Raw genomic sequence first — 13,545 nt, forward strand, 5'->3', positions numbered from 1 at the left:
AGACAGTTTGTTGTGATTTCTGTTTTTTTACGTTTGCTGAGGAGTGTTTTACTTCCAATTATGTGGTAAATTTTAGAATAAGTGCGATGTGGTGCTGAGAAGAATGTATATTCCTTTGATTTGGGGTAGAGAGGTCTGTAGATGTCTATTAGGTCTGCTTGGTCCAGGGCTCAGTTCAAGTCCTGGCTATCCCTGTTAATTTTCTGTCTCATTGATCTGTCTAATATTGACAGTGGAGTGTTAAAGTCTCCCATTATTATTGTGTGGGAGTCTAAGTCTCTTTGTAGGTCTCTAAGAACTTGCTTTATGAATCTGGGTGCTCCTGTATTGGGTGCATATATATTTAGGATAGTTAGCTCTTCTTGTTGAATTGATCCCTTTACCATTATGTAATGGCCTTCTCTGTCTCTTTTGATCTTTGTTGGTTTAAAGTCTGTTGTATCAGAGATTAGAATAGCAACCCCTGCTTTTTTTTTGCTTTCCATTTGCTTGGTAGATCTTCCTCCATCCCTTTATTTTGAGCCTATGCATGTCTTTGCACGTGAGATGGGTTTCCTGAATACAGCACACCAATGGGTCTTGACTCTTTATCCAATTCACCAGTCTGTGTCTTTTACCTGGGGCATTTAGCCCATTTACATTTAAGGTTAATATTGTTATGTGTGAATTTGATCCTGTCATTATGATGCTAGCTGGTTATTTTGCTCATTAGTTGATGCAGTCTCTTCATAGCATCTTTACAATTTGGCATGTTTTTGCAGTGGCTGGTACCAGTTGTTCCTTTCCATGTTTAGTGCTTCCTTCAGGAGCTCTTGTAAGGCAGGCTTGGTGGTGACAAAATCTCTCAGCATTTGGATTTATTTCTCCTTCACTTAAGAAGCTTAGTTTGGCTGGATATGAAATTCTGAGTTGAAAATTCTTTTCTTTAAGAATGTTGAATATTGGCCCCTACTCTCTTCTGGCTGTAGGGTTTCTGCCAAGAGATCTGCTGTTAGTCTGATGGGCTTCCGTTTGTGGGTAACCCGACCTTTCTCTCTGGCTGCCCTTAACATTTTTTCCTTCACTTCAACGTTGGTGAATCTGTCGATTACGTGTCTTGGGGTTGCTCTTCTCAAGGAGTATCTTTGTGGTGTTCTCTGTACTTCCTGAATTTGAATGTTGGCCTGCCTTGCTACGTTGGGGAAGTTCTCCTCGATAATATCCTGAAAAGTGTTTTCTAACTTGGTTCCATTCTCCTCGTCACTTTCAGGTACACCAATCAAACGTAGATTTGGTCTTTTCACATAGTCCCATATTTCTTGGAGGCTTTGTTCGTTGTTTTTTTTTTTTACTCTTTTTTCTCTAATCTTGTTTCTCATTTTATTTCATTAGTTTGATCTTCAATCACGGATATACTTTCTTCTGCTTGATCAAATCGGCTACTGAAGCTTGTGTATGCTTCGTGAATTTCTCGTGCTGTGTTTTTCAGCTGCATCAGGTCATTTATGTTCTTCTCTAAACTGGTTATTCTAGTTAGCCACTCGTCTAACCTTTTTTCAAGGTTTTTAGCTTCCTTGCAATGGGTTAGAACATGCTCCTTTAGCTGGGAGAAGTTTGTTATTACTCATCTTCTGAAGCCTACTTCTGTCAACTTGTCAAAGTCATTCTCCATCCAATTTTGTTCCCTTACTGGTGAGGAGTTGTGATCCTTTGGAGGAGAAGAGGTGTTCTGGTTTTTGGAATTTTCAGCCTTTCTCCTCTCCCCATTTTGTGGTTTTATCTACCTTTGGTCTTTGATGTTGGTGACTTACAGATGAGGTTTTGGTGTGAATGTCCTTTTTGTTGATGGTGATGCTATTCCTTTCTGTTTGTTAGTTGTCCTTCTAAAAGGCCCCTCAGCTGCAGATCTGTTGGAGTTTGCTGGACATTCAGTCCAGACTCTGTGTGCCTGAGTATCACCAGCGGAGGCTGCAAAACAGCAGGTATTGCTGCCTGATCCTTCCTCTGGAAGCTTCGTCCCAGAGGGGCACCTGCCAGATGCCAGCCAGAGCTCTCCTGTAAGAGGTGTCTGTTGGCCCCTACTGGGAGGTGTCTCCCAGTCAGGCTACACGAGGGTCAGAGACCCACTTGAGGAGGCAGTCTGCCCGTTATTCGAGCTCAAATGCCGTGCTGGGAGAACCACTGCTCTTTTCAGAGCTGTCAGGCAGGAGGACGTTTAAGTCTGCAGCAGCTGTGCCCACAGCTGCCCCTTCCCCCAGGGGCTCTGTGCCAGGAAGATGAGGGTTTTATCTATAAGTCCCTGACTGAGGCTGCTGCCTTTTGATCAAATATGCCCTGTACACAGAGCTGGAATCTAGAGAGGTAGTCAGCCTTGCTGAGCTGCGGTGGGCTCCGCCCAGTTTGAGCTTCCCAGCAGCTTGGTTTACACTGTGAGCATAAAACCACCTATTCAAGCCTTGGCAATGGCAGTCGCCCTCCCCTCGCCAAGCTCCAGCATCTCAGGTTGTTCTCAGACTGCTGCGCTAGCAGCAAGGATTTCAAGCCAGTGGATCTTAGCTTGCTGGGCTCTGTGGGCATGGGACCTGCCGAGCCAGGCACTGGAGAGAATCTCCTGGTCTGCCAGTAGTGAACACTGTGGGAAAAGCGGAGTATTTGAGCAGAAGTGTACCATTCCTCCTGGTACAGTCTCTCACAGCTTCCCTTGGCTAGGAAAGGAAAATCCCCCGACCCTTTGCGCTTCCCACGTGAGGTGACACCCCGCCCTGCTTCAGCTCGCCCTCCGTGGGCTGCACCCACGTCCAACCAGTCTCAATGAGATGAACAAGGTACCTCAGTTGGAAATGCAGAAATCACCCATCTTCTGCATCAATCTCACTGGAGTTGCAGACCGGAGCTGTTCCTATTTGGCCATCTTGAAAGCACTCAAATCACCTGCTTCTTAAACCAAATCTAAAAACTATTTCTAAGCTCTTTCAAGAATGTTCAGTTTTGCTTTGAAGTTATAATACCAAAATTCTTAAAATACATTTAGTTTAGACTTTTACTTCAGACTCCAAACCCAGTATCTTGAGGTTCTACCAATACATTAAATATGCACATTGCTTACCAACATCAATGGCCACAACTTAAAAATAATCTTTAAGTTTCCTACTACAAAAGTCTAGGTTTAGATATTTGAAATCACAATGAATGATCTATATTTGCACAGTGGAATTGTCTAAGAATTAAATACCAAATTGTCATTACATATAGGCCTACATTTCATTAAACAGACAAATCTTAACAAGTCCATTATACAATTTTAACAATTAATGTGTCTGAAAATGACCATAATTAGTCCAATTAGTTTTCATTGAATCTGTCAGACAAAATATCATGCAATCTGAATCATAAAAAAAACTTGCATTTTAAACCTTTGTAAATTGCTGATAATAGGTGGTTACACACCAGGTAGAAAGGAGCAGACTATCCAAATTAATTCTATCTAAAATAAACTAGAAAAAGTAAAAAAATGTATCACAAAACGAGAGAGAAAAATTTTCTACTGGCTCTCATATTACTCAAGCTTATGAAATTTACAGCCAGAAGTAGAAGTGAAAAAAGGCCAAAACACATGAAAAAACATTGCCAGTATTACTTAATAAAAAGCTAATGATGAGCTTTCCATAGGAAAAACAGATAGAAAAAAAAAATAAGGTGGATACATTCACCAAGAAATGTCATTTCCCCATAAATAGAGACAAAATTTATATTAATTTACATCATTAAGTACAGAGTTAACAATCTCTCTGTGATTGAATAAAATAAAGATAAAAACAAATATATTTTCTCCCTATATGGTTTATTAGAATTTGTGACATAAAGAATTTCTGGATATTTGTTCTTAAATGTATTTTGCAAGGACATAAAAGAAGGAACCAATACCTGTTTTGCCAATGACATCTTGTAATTCAGCCATAGAACTGATTACTGCAGCAAGAAGGTCAGAACTGGTGAGCCAACTGAGCGCTTGTAAACAACGCAACTGCTCCTTTTGATGTTCTATAAAATTGAAAAAATCCATTATAAAATTCTACAAAACTTTATGAAAATCTGTATTTAAAATTCATAGCAGCATGCAGCTATTTAAGAAACAGATAAAACCCTATTGTGAACATTGCCTAATGTGGAAAAATCTATTAAATGTTAGATTAGCTTGACCTAATTTACAAATAACTGTAAATGACACCAAATAAACAGAAGAAAACAAATTTTCTTTAGTTTTACTTATATTACTTAATAGTCTGCTTTTTAAAAATTAAAACTTAAATCATTTCTTCAAAATAGTTAAGCATTCAAAAAACAACTGGAAAATTTACATTTGTCTCATTCTCATATAATTCTTCAATACATTTTTAACCCATTTCATACTTATTCATAGAAACTGAAAATACATTATACTGATAATTTGAAACAGGGCAGTTTTTGATTGACATAACTGAAAAATCACTGTATAAACTCTCCACTTTACTGCAGAGGATTCAAATATAAAAGAAAACAAAGGTGAAATGATAAGTATTTTGCCACCTAATATTTTAATCTGTTTAAAACAAAAAATTACAGCCTAATTTATACAAAAATATTCACTTATCCATACACACATATACATACATATAGAGACTATGTTATATTATTTGGCATATTACATGATTTTTTAAAAGTTTTTCCATAATAGCCAGGTATAGTCACACTGTATTTAACTTACATGCAACTTATATTTTTAAAAGCACAAATTATCTTACTTGGAAATTTATGCTTGTCTTTGGGCTCTCCTGTGCACACTAACATGCCTATGCCTTCTTTGAAACTCTCCATCCAGGTAAAAAGAGAGGCACATGATTGGCCCAAAATCTTGAGTCTGTTTGCTGCCAAAATTGCAATAACACCTTTCCGAAATATACGTATCAATCCTTTGAATGTTTTCTTTTTCATCTTGGCTTCCTCTTGCTTCTTTTCCTCTACAGTTGACAAAGCCTGGGCTAGAGTTCTAATTTCCAGTTTGAACGACTCAAAGGTGTTGACCTGCTCCTGGAGAAAATCTCTCTGTGTGGACAAGGCGCATGATCGGCTATAGAGGGGATATAAGGCACCAGCCATTAATGCACAGGCTGCCAGCAAGGACGTCCGTTCCCTTTGAGTCTGTGATAACAGTTTTTTGAAGTGTGAATTTTCAAGAACCAATTGGTCATGTGACTTCTCAATATGGTTCAATTTTTCCATATTTTTTTCAGAAATTTCTTGAAATTTCTATGGAAGAAGTCAAACAATATATTTGATCATGAAACAAACAGGCATTGTATTAATTTCCCTTCACGCAAAGAAAACAAACTTTTGCTGACAACCACTTCTTCCTCTTTAAAAGATACATGTACTAAAATATCCAAAATATAAATAAGATAGACAGGGCAACAGTGAGCCAAACAGCTTAGATCTGAATGTGCACATTGATTCTTAAATCCTCTCACATAGAAGCTTTATGTAAAGTAGAACACATAAATTTAAGACTATTTCATAAATTTCCTGTAGACTTATACATAAACACACAAATTTAGAAAAGAAAAATATGCTTTCTCTGTATAATTTCTCTTCTTCCACTCCTCACTAATTCTTCATTCCTACTTTTAAACAGAAATGACAGTGCCAATAGAGGGTTTCCTAGACGTAAAAAAGACTTTACTTTTTAACAAAATAAGCAAACAGTTCAATCAATGATATAACAAATAGCATGGTCTACCATTTACTGCATGAGAAGGCACTGTCTCTCAAGGATACTCACTTATTTCAGTTTCTGTCTTACTTCCCCATGACAGAAAGCCATACACAGTGCATCTCCAGTGGTGACAGGAAATAATTGTGAGCTGGGCCTCAGCAGCCCTCTGCTCCTTTTTGCCTAATCAAGTTGCTTACAATCCAAAACTTAATTTGAAATAAAAAGGAATTTAACTGTAAGAACCACAATTAATCACTAGAAAATAAATTGGCTCTCTCTATGAAATCTTAACCTAATCAGTAAGGAATCTTGAAAGAAAGAGTAATATTAGGAAGGACCAGGCACAATGGCTCACGCCTGTAATCCCAGTGTTTGGGAGGCTGAGGTAAGAGGATTGCTTGAGCTCAGGAGTCTGAGGCCATCCTGGGCAACATAGCAAGACCCCATCTCCACAAATAAAAAATAAAAAAAATTAAGACAGGAATGGTGGTGCACACCTATAGTTACAGCTACTCGGGGGGCTGAGGTCAGAGAATCAATTGAATCCAGGAGGTTGAGGCTGCAGTAAGCCATGATCATGCCACTGCACTCCAGCTTGGGTAACAGGGCAAGACATTGTCTCAAAAAAAAAAAAAAAAAAAAAAAAAAAAAAAAGAAAGAAAGAAAAAGAAGGTAACAGATCCCAATTTCCTTTACTATTCACTTATTATTCAATAAACATTTATTGGGGCCAGGCCTAAGGGCTCACACCTACAATCCCAGCACTTTTGGAGGCCAAGGTGAGAGAATTGCTTGAGGGCAGGAGTTTGGGACCAGCCTGGGCAACAGACTAAGACCCTGTCTCTACAAAAAAAATTTAAAAATATCAGCCAAGTAGGGTGGTATCTGTATAGTTCTAGCTACTCAAGAGGGTGAAGGTGGGAGGATCTCTTTAGTCCAGTCATCTGAGACCAGCCTAGTTGACAGTGCAAGACCCTGTCCCTATTAAAAAAAAAAAAAGGATTGATTAGTTACTAAATCACATGTACTCGGAAAAGAGACAAGTAAATCAACTAGTGTGGTATAATGCTATGATAGAGATATTCCAGGTTGCCAGAGGAGTACAAAACAGCACTTAAACTTTGGCAGCCATATTCTATCAATGGGACTATGTCCCAGAACTCCACACAAAGACCACTAGTAAAGCAAGTGGTGGCCCACAGGGAGTGCTAAAAGAAGCAAGGAACTCTGAGAAGCAGTAGCTACGCAGACTGCTTGCAAGAGGATGTGCGACAACCCTCTTAAAGCAGACACACTTTAAGGAAAAATAAAACTTGACACTTGGCTTATAGCTAGATTAAAGCAGGAAGACTAGCATGTGGAAAAGGAAGAGCCAGAAAACAGCATAGTATGCTCTAAGGATGCAAATAATTCAGAATACCTGAAGAAATGAGAGAAAGGATGGAAATTTGAAAAGTACACAGATAACAGAGGACTAAGTATCTTATGTGCTACACTAAGAAACTTAACTTTATCTAGAGAGGTATGAGAAGCCATAAAATCCTGGAACTGTCCTTATTCTTAGTAAAGGGATGTGAGAATCAGAAACATAATAAAGATGGCCAGGGGTAGCAGTAGAGTTGCAGCAGCTGGGAGTAGGATGAGGGGAACAAATGGAAATCACAAAGGTTGATTCTATATTCTCCTCAAAATCAATTTCATCCGTTCAATTAGAGAAAAAAAGAAAATTACAGAAAACCTAGAAAATACAAGAGGCAAACTAGCAATACTTAGGTAAGTGAAAATAAAAGTGAACCTCAATGTCTCAGGCAAAAATGCTTTCAACAAAAATTACACACAAAATTACAATAAAAATTGTGCATATAGATACAGGTAGAGATAGAGACACTGTATCCTGAAGTCAGTATCTTAATAATGGAGAAAAACCTAAAGCATTTTTACCAAGTTCCAGAGCAAGGCAAGAACACCCACTATCTCCACTAGTATTTAACACTGTATTTGGTGTGTTATTAGCCAGTGCAACTAGGCAACAAAAAGCAAGTAGAGACATAAGAATTGGCAAAGAAGAAGTAAAACTATCTCTATTTGTAGAAAATTTGATCATAAATCTAGAAATAGCAAAAGATCCAATGACAGAATTCAATCAGAAAAAAAGTCAGTAAGGTTAAAATATATTAAATTAACATACAAAAAAATCAATAGCTTCTTGTTCACAGCAACATTATTCACAATAGCCAAAAGGTAGGAAAAAACACAAATGCCTAACAGAGGATGAATGAATAAACAAAATGTGGTATATCCACACAACAGAATATTATTCAGGGATAAAAAGGAATGAAGTACTAATACATGGTACAACATAAATTGAAAAATTACGCTAAGAGAAAGAAACCAGACACAAAAGGCCACATTTGTATGACTCCATTTATATAAAATATACACACTAGGAAAATTTATAGACACAGAAAACACATTTTTGGTCACCAGGGGCTGAGGAGAAGAAGGAACAAGTAGTGACTGCTTAACGAGTTCAGGGTTTCTGTTTGGAGTGATGAAAAGTTCCAGAGCTAAATACTGGTGATGGTTGTGCAATACTGTGAACACACTTAATGCCACGAACTGTATACTTTAAAAGGATCAAAATGGTAAATGTTATGTCATGCATATTTTACCACAATTTAAAATATCAATATCCTTAATATATACAGATAAACAAAAAAGAAAATAATGGAAGAGAAAACCCCATTTAGAATTCCATAATAAAAACGACAGAATAATTTAGGAATCAATTTAGCCTGAAACGTAAAAAATCTGTAAGAGGAAAAGTTTTAAATATGGTTGAAAGACACAAAAAAATACTTCAAACTTCAACAGCCTAACTCATCACAAAGATTCAATTATTCCTAAGTAAATTGATAAATGTAGTACAATTCCACTAAAAAACAAACCAGTTTGTTTTCTGGAGCTAGGCAAGTTGAGTTTAACCCTGAAAAAGAAGAGGAATGAGAGGGGAACAGCCCCACCACATATTGAAACACCAACAAAACCTCTAATTAAGGCCGGGCACAGTGGCTCACACCCGTAATCCCAGCACTTTGGGAGGCCAAGGTGGGTGGATCACCTGAGATCAGGAGTTCTAGACCAGCCTGGCCAATATGGTGAAACCCTGTCTCTACGAAAAATACAAAAAAACAATTAGCCAGGCGCGATGGCACAGGCCTGTAATCCCAGCTACTTGGGAAGCTGAGGCAGGAGAACTGCATGAACCTGAAAAGCAGAGGTTGCAGCAACCCAAGATCACGCCACTGCACTCTAGCTTGGGTTGGACAAAGCAAGACTCTGTCACACACGCACACACACACACACACACACACACACACAAAAACCTCTATTTAAAAAATCATGTTATTTGTACATGAAAAAAAGACCAATGGAACAGAACAGCTAGAAACAGATCTAAGCGCAAAAAAACTTCAATGATAAAGGTAGCAATTCAAAGCAGTGGGAAAAAGACAGACTAAATGGTGGTGAAATAACTGGATGGCCTTCAGGAAAAAAATACAAAAGTTGTTCTATGCCTGACATTTTATACATAAGTAAATTCCAAATAGACCATAAATCTATACGTAAAAAAAAATGAAACCACAGAAATATTAGAAGAAAATACAGGCAAATTACTTAACCTTGTTATAAAGATAGGATTGCTAAAACTAAAAATCCAGAGGCATAAAAAGATCAATTAAAAGATTAAAAAATACACATTGGAGGGCCAGGCATGGTGGCTCAAACCTGTAATCCCAGTACTTTGGGAGGCCAAGGCAGGTGGATCACAAGATCAGGAGATCGAGACCATCCTGGCTAACACAGTGAAACCCCATCTCTACTAAAAATACAAAAAATTAGCCAGGCGTGGTCGCACGTGCCTGTAGTCCCAGTTACTCAAGAGGCTGAGGCATGAGAATCACTTGAACCCGGAAGGCAGAGGTTGCAGTGAGCCAAGATCATGCCACTGCACTCCAGCCTGGGCAACAGAGCGAGACTTGGTATCAAAAAAAAAAAATTGGTATTACATAAATAATTTTGTTTCCAATTCACTCCTACTAGAACCCAAATCTCAGTGGATACTGTGAGGCCTATTATTTCTCTATTTTAATGGGAATAGTTTGAATATTATAGTGCTTATTTATATTCCAGACATTGTTCTAAATGCTTTACATATATTTTTTTAAATCCTTGTACTGAACTATGAGGTTGGCACAGTTTTACTGATAATAAAATTGAGGTTTAGAGAAGTTACACAATTTTTCCACACTCCTTCAGCTAGGTTTATCTAATTCTATTACCTAACTTTTTTGTCTTTACTGACCCAAGGTTCTCCCCTCCGGTACCAACATCCCCACGTCTTCCCCAGTGAAGAATTCACCTTCTCCCACTATCCTCAACCTGATGAACAAGGAGAAGTTGATCTCTTCCTTTAGTATACAGGCATTAGCCTCACCACTACTTTTCACAATTTAACATGTTCTGTAGAACACCCGGGTCCTTTGCCTTCCATCTCCCCTAATGCTATTCGAATACTAACAATCTTCAGAGCCCATTTCAGGTTCTGTCTATTCTATGACTCATTTTACTATCATTTTACTTCATACTGATCTTGACCTTCTCTGAACTTAAGTAAAGGTCACTCAGGCATTTAACTTCTACACTACTTATTTATTTCATGTGTGTATATCTACTCTCCCTCAAATACAAGATTGCTAGCTCCTAGAGGTTAGGAATTATTTACTATAGTGTCTGTCACAGTGCTCTATACTCTGTAGGTATTTAATAAATATTGAAGGAATTAAATAACCCTTTATAAAATCATCCCTGATTTTGCTTAGCACAGTGTTTTGCCCATAATAGACACTGAATAAATGCCCAATTAATGAAAAAAGCTTTACAATGTAAAGGCTTAGAAAAAAGAAAAATATAATTTAAAAGAACAAAATTTCCAAATGTAATTTGGTACTTATCCACATGTCAGAATTCTGGTTTAAATTAATTCTGACTTTCCACAGGGAACTACTTTCAGAGGTATTGCATTATTTACTGTGAATTATTCTTGAAGAACAAAGCCTGTTTGATTGTAAGGGTGGAAACAGCTATAGAGCAAATTTGCTTTTAAAAAAAATCGAATGTTTTCCACCCAAGGAGATTAAAGGCCAGTATTTTTAAAACAAACATAAGGAACATCGCTTTCATATGGGACAAAAGCATTCCTAGTACTGAAATAACCTGCTCCTCAGTGTGTTTAATTTCAAAAAATAATATTCTCAAATTCCCCCATAAAAACATTCCTATCATGAAGAAAAAAACCTAAAAATATAGAATGCATACCTTTTACACAAAATTCAATAGCATAACAAAAATACTAAATAATTTCACCAGTTTTCTTTTACTCTCTAATAAATTCAAAGTGCATCCATAATGTGGAAAAAGGACAGCTTTTTTCCTTAATGAATCACGGACTTACTTCCTGAAATACATGAGCTTTAAGGGATGCCTTACTGGCTTACAGCACTCTGTGACCTTTGAGACTCTGGGCCAGAAATTAGACACTTCCCTAGGGAGTAAAATTCTTTTGTATCACTCTTGCTCGCTGAGTTCTTGCTCTTCATGTTGGCAAAAAGGCAAATTGCAAACTGGACATTCAATGACATATAGACATCAAAGGAATTCATTAAAAGTGTCTTATTTTTGTAAGTTTCATATCTTGCCTTCTTAAGCTATGGTAATATTTAAAAATATAACAAACATAAATTCACCTGCTTTCTCTATTATGTAAATGTTTCTCTGTTAAAAAATAAGGACACTTTGTAGGGAAATTGGAACTCTCAGACATTGCTGATGGGATTGTAAAATAGTGCAGCCATTTTCAAAAACAGTTTGGCAGTTCCTCAAAAAGTTAAACATAGAATTATCATATGATCTAGAAATTCTATTGTCTAGTCTTCAAATATACACACACATTCTCAAGCCCCATAATGGTTATTTAATTTTAAAACACTATTTTCATTATGTAAATTTAACACATCAAAAATATGTGCCAAAATTGGTATGTGCCTGTGTTTATTGTTTTGTTTCTAAAGCACGGTAAACTATAAAATACCCTTTGGATAAGCCATACCCTCAAAAGAACAGAGTTCTTTCTATCGGAAGACTGGGAATAAATATGTCAATAGAGGCAAGATGTCTAGTTTGCTTATTGTTAAGAGATATTACCTCTGACTGTCGAAAATTAGCAATATTATCTCTAAATTCTGATGTGTCCCATATCTCCCTTCTTTCTGTGCTTTCAGATCCTGGCAACAGGGCCCAGGTTGGCTCCAGTCTCCTCTGCTAAGCCTCCTCAAACTTTGACCATCTATCTCCTCTTCTAAATTTATAGCATTCTTTTGGCAACTAATTATGTACAGCCTAAGATAAACCTTTTATTATTTACTTTTTAATGTATCTCCTCAATTATATTTTACGCTTTTTGAGGAAAAAACTATATAGTATACCTCTTTGTTACTACCACAGCATGAAACACAGTGTGCTATATATTTGGTATATAACATATATGGTTTTTTATTAATATTAACTAAATTATGTAAAAATTATCTTGATATTCTTATCTACAGTAGCAATTTATGATACAGTGTATTAAAACTTCAGTTTCTCAGAAAAAAAACTCTGAGAAATACAAATTAAGAGAATTACCATTTGTGGGTAGCTGACAATGTAGTACTATTTCGATTTTTCATACATTATCATGTTTAAACATTAATCAAGAATCACTTAAAAATGTGAGTTCTGGCCAGGCACAGTAGTCCACGCCTGTAATCCCAACACTTTGAGAGGCCAAGACAAGCAGATGGCTTGCGAAAATACGGCAAAACCCCAGCTCTACAAAAAAATACAAAAAATTAGCCAGGTGTGGCAGTGCATGCCTATAGTCTCAGCTACTCAGAAGGCTGAAGTGGGAGGATCACCTGAGCCCAGGAGGTCAAGGCTGCAGTGAGCCGAGACTGCAGCACTGCACTCCACCTGGGTGGCAGAGTGAGACCCTGTTTCAAAAAAAAAGAAAGAAAGAAAAACAAATGTGAGCCGGGCACCGTGGCTCACGCCTGTAATCCCAACACTTTGGGAGGTCAAAGCAGGTGTATTGCTTGAGCCCAGGAGTTCAGGGCCAGCATGGACAACAGGGTGAAACCCCGTCTCTACTTAAAAAATACAAAAATTAGCAGAGCATGGTGGCGTGCCCTGTAGACCCAGCTACTTGGGAGGCTGAGGTGGGGGAATATCTTAAGCCTGGGAGGTTGAGGCTGCAGTGAGCTATGATCGCACGACTGCCCTCTAGCCTAGACAACGTAGTGAGATACTACCTCCAAAAAATAAAGGCGTATGAGTTCCATAAATATGAAACTGAGATGTCACTATACCTATTTTCAGATATTGCTTTATGTATAAAAGTAGCATATATTTCTAAAAGAAGCAGTATTACAATGTAATGCAAAAGGGACTGGAAGATAAGGATGGTAATAATGTACTAAAACAGTCCATAACATTCACTTTGTAATTTCTAAATGCCAAGCAATGAGCTAGACATTTTACATATGGTTATGTTTATTCTAATCCTGTCCCTAGAACTTCCTTACTAAACAAGTAAGTAGTATCAGTTGGCTGAACCTTAGATTCCTTGCTTGTAAAATAGAAATGATACTTAAATGACCTATCTCATATGCCTGTGGTGGGGCTTACATAAGAAGAGACATGCAAAATATGCAAAAGCA

General features: G+C 37.4%; 1 protein-coding gene across 50 annotated transcripts in view; it reads right to left on the reverse strand.

Moving 5' to 3' along the window:
* Window positions 1–13,545, reverse strand: part of CCDC171 (coiled-coil domain containing 171) — a 416,355-nt gene that overhangs the window by 206,069 nt on the left and 196,741 nt on the right. For all 50 annotated transcript variants that reach the window (XR_010113576.1, XM_063609154.1, XM_063609151.1 and 47 more), the window contains 2 exons: window positions 4,761–5,265; window positions 3,904–4,020 (listed from right to left, as the gene is read on the reverse strand). Coding sequence is in view for 49 of the 50 variants with exons in the window: in XM_063609154.1 (XP_063465224.1) it covers window positions 3,904–4,020; window positions 4,761–5,265 (622 nt within the window). In the remaining variant the exon portion in view is untranslated. The remainder of the gene's footprint in view (window positions 1–3,903; window positions 4,021–4,760; window positions 5,266–13,545) is intronic.

The sequence above is a fragment of the Symphalangus syndactylus genome, chromosome 9, assembly GCF_028878055.3.
Source record: "Symphalangus syndactylus isolate Jambi chromosome 9, NHGRI_mSymSyn1-v2.1_pri, whole genome shotgun sequence".
Taxonomy (NCBI): domain Eukaryota; kingdom Metazoa; phylum Chordata; class Mammalia; order Primates; family Hylobatidae; genus Symphalangus; species Symphalangus syndactylus.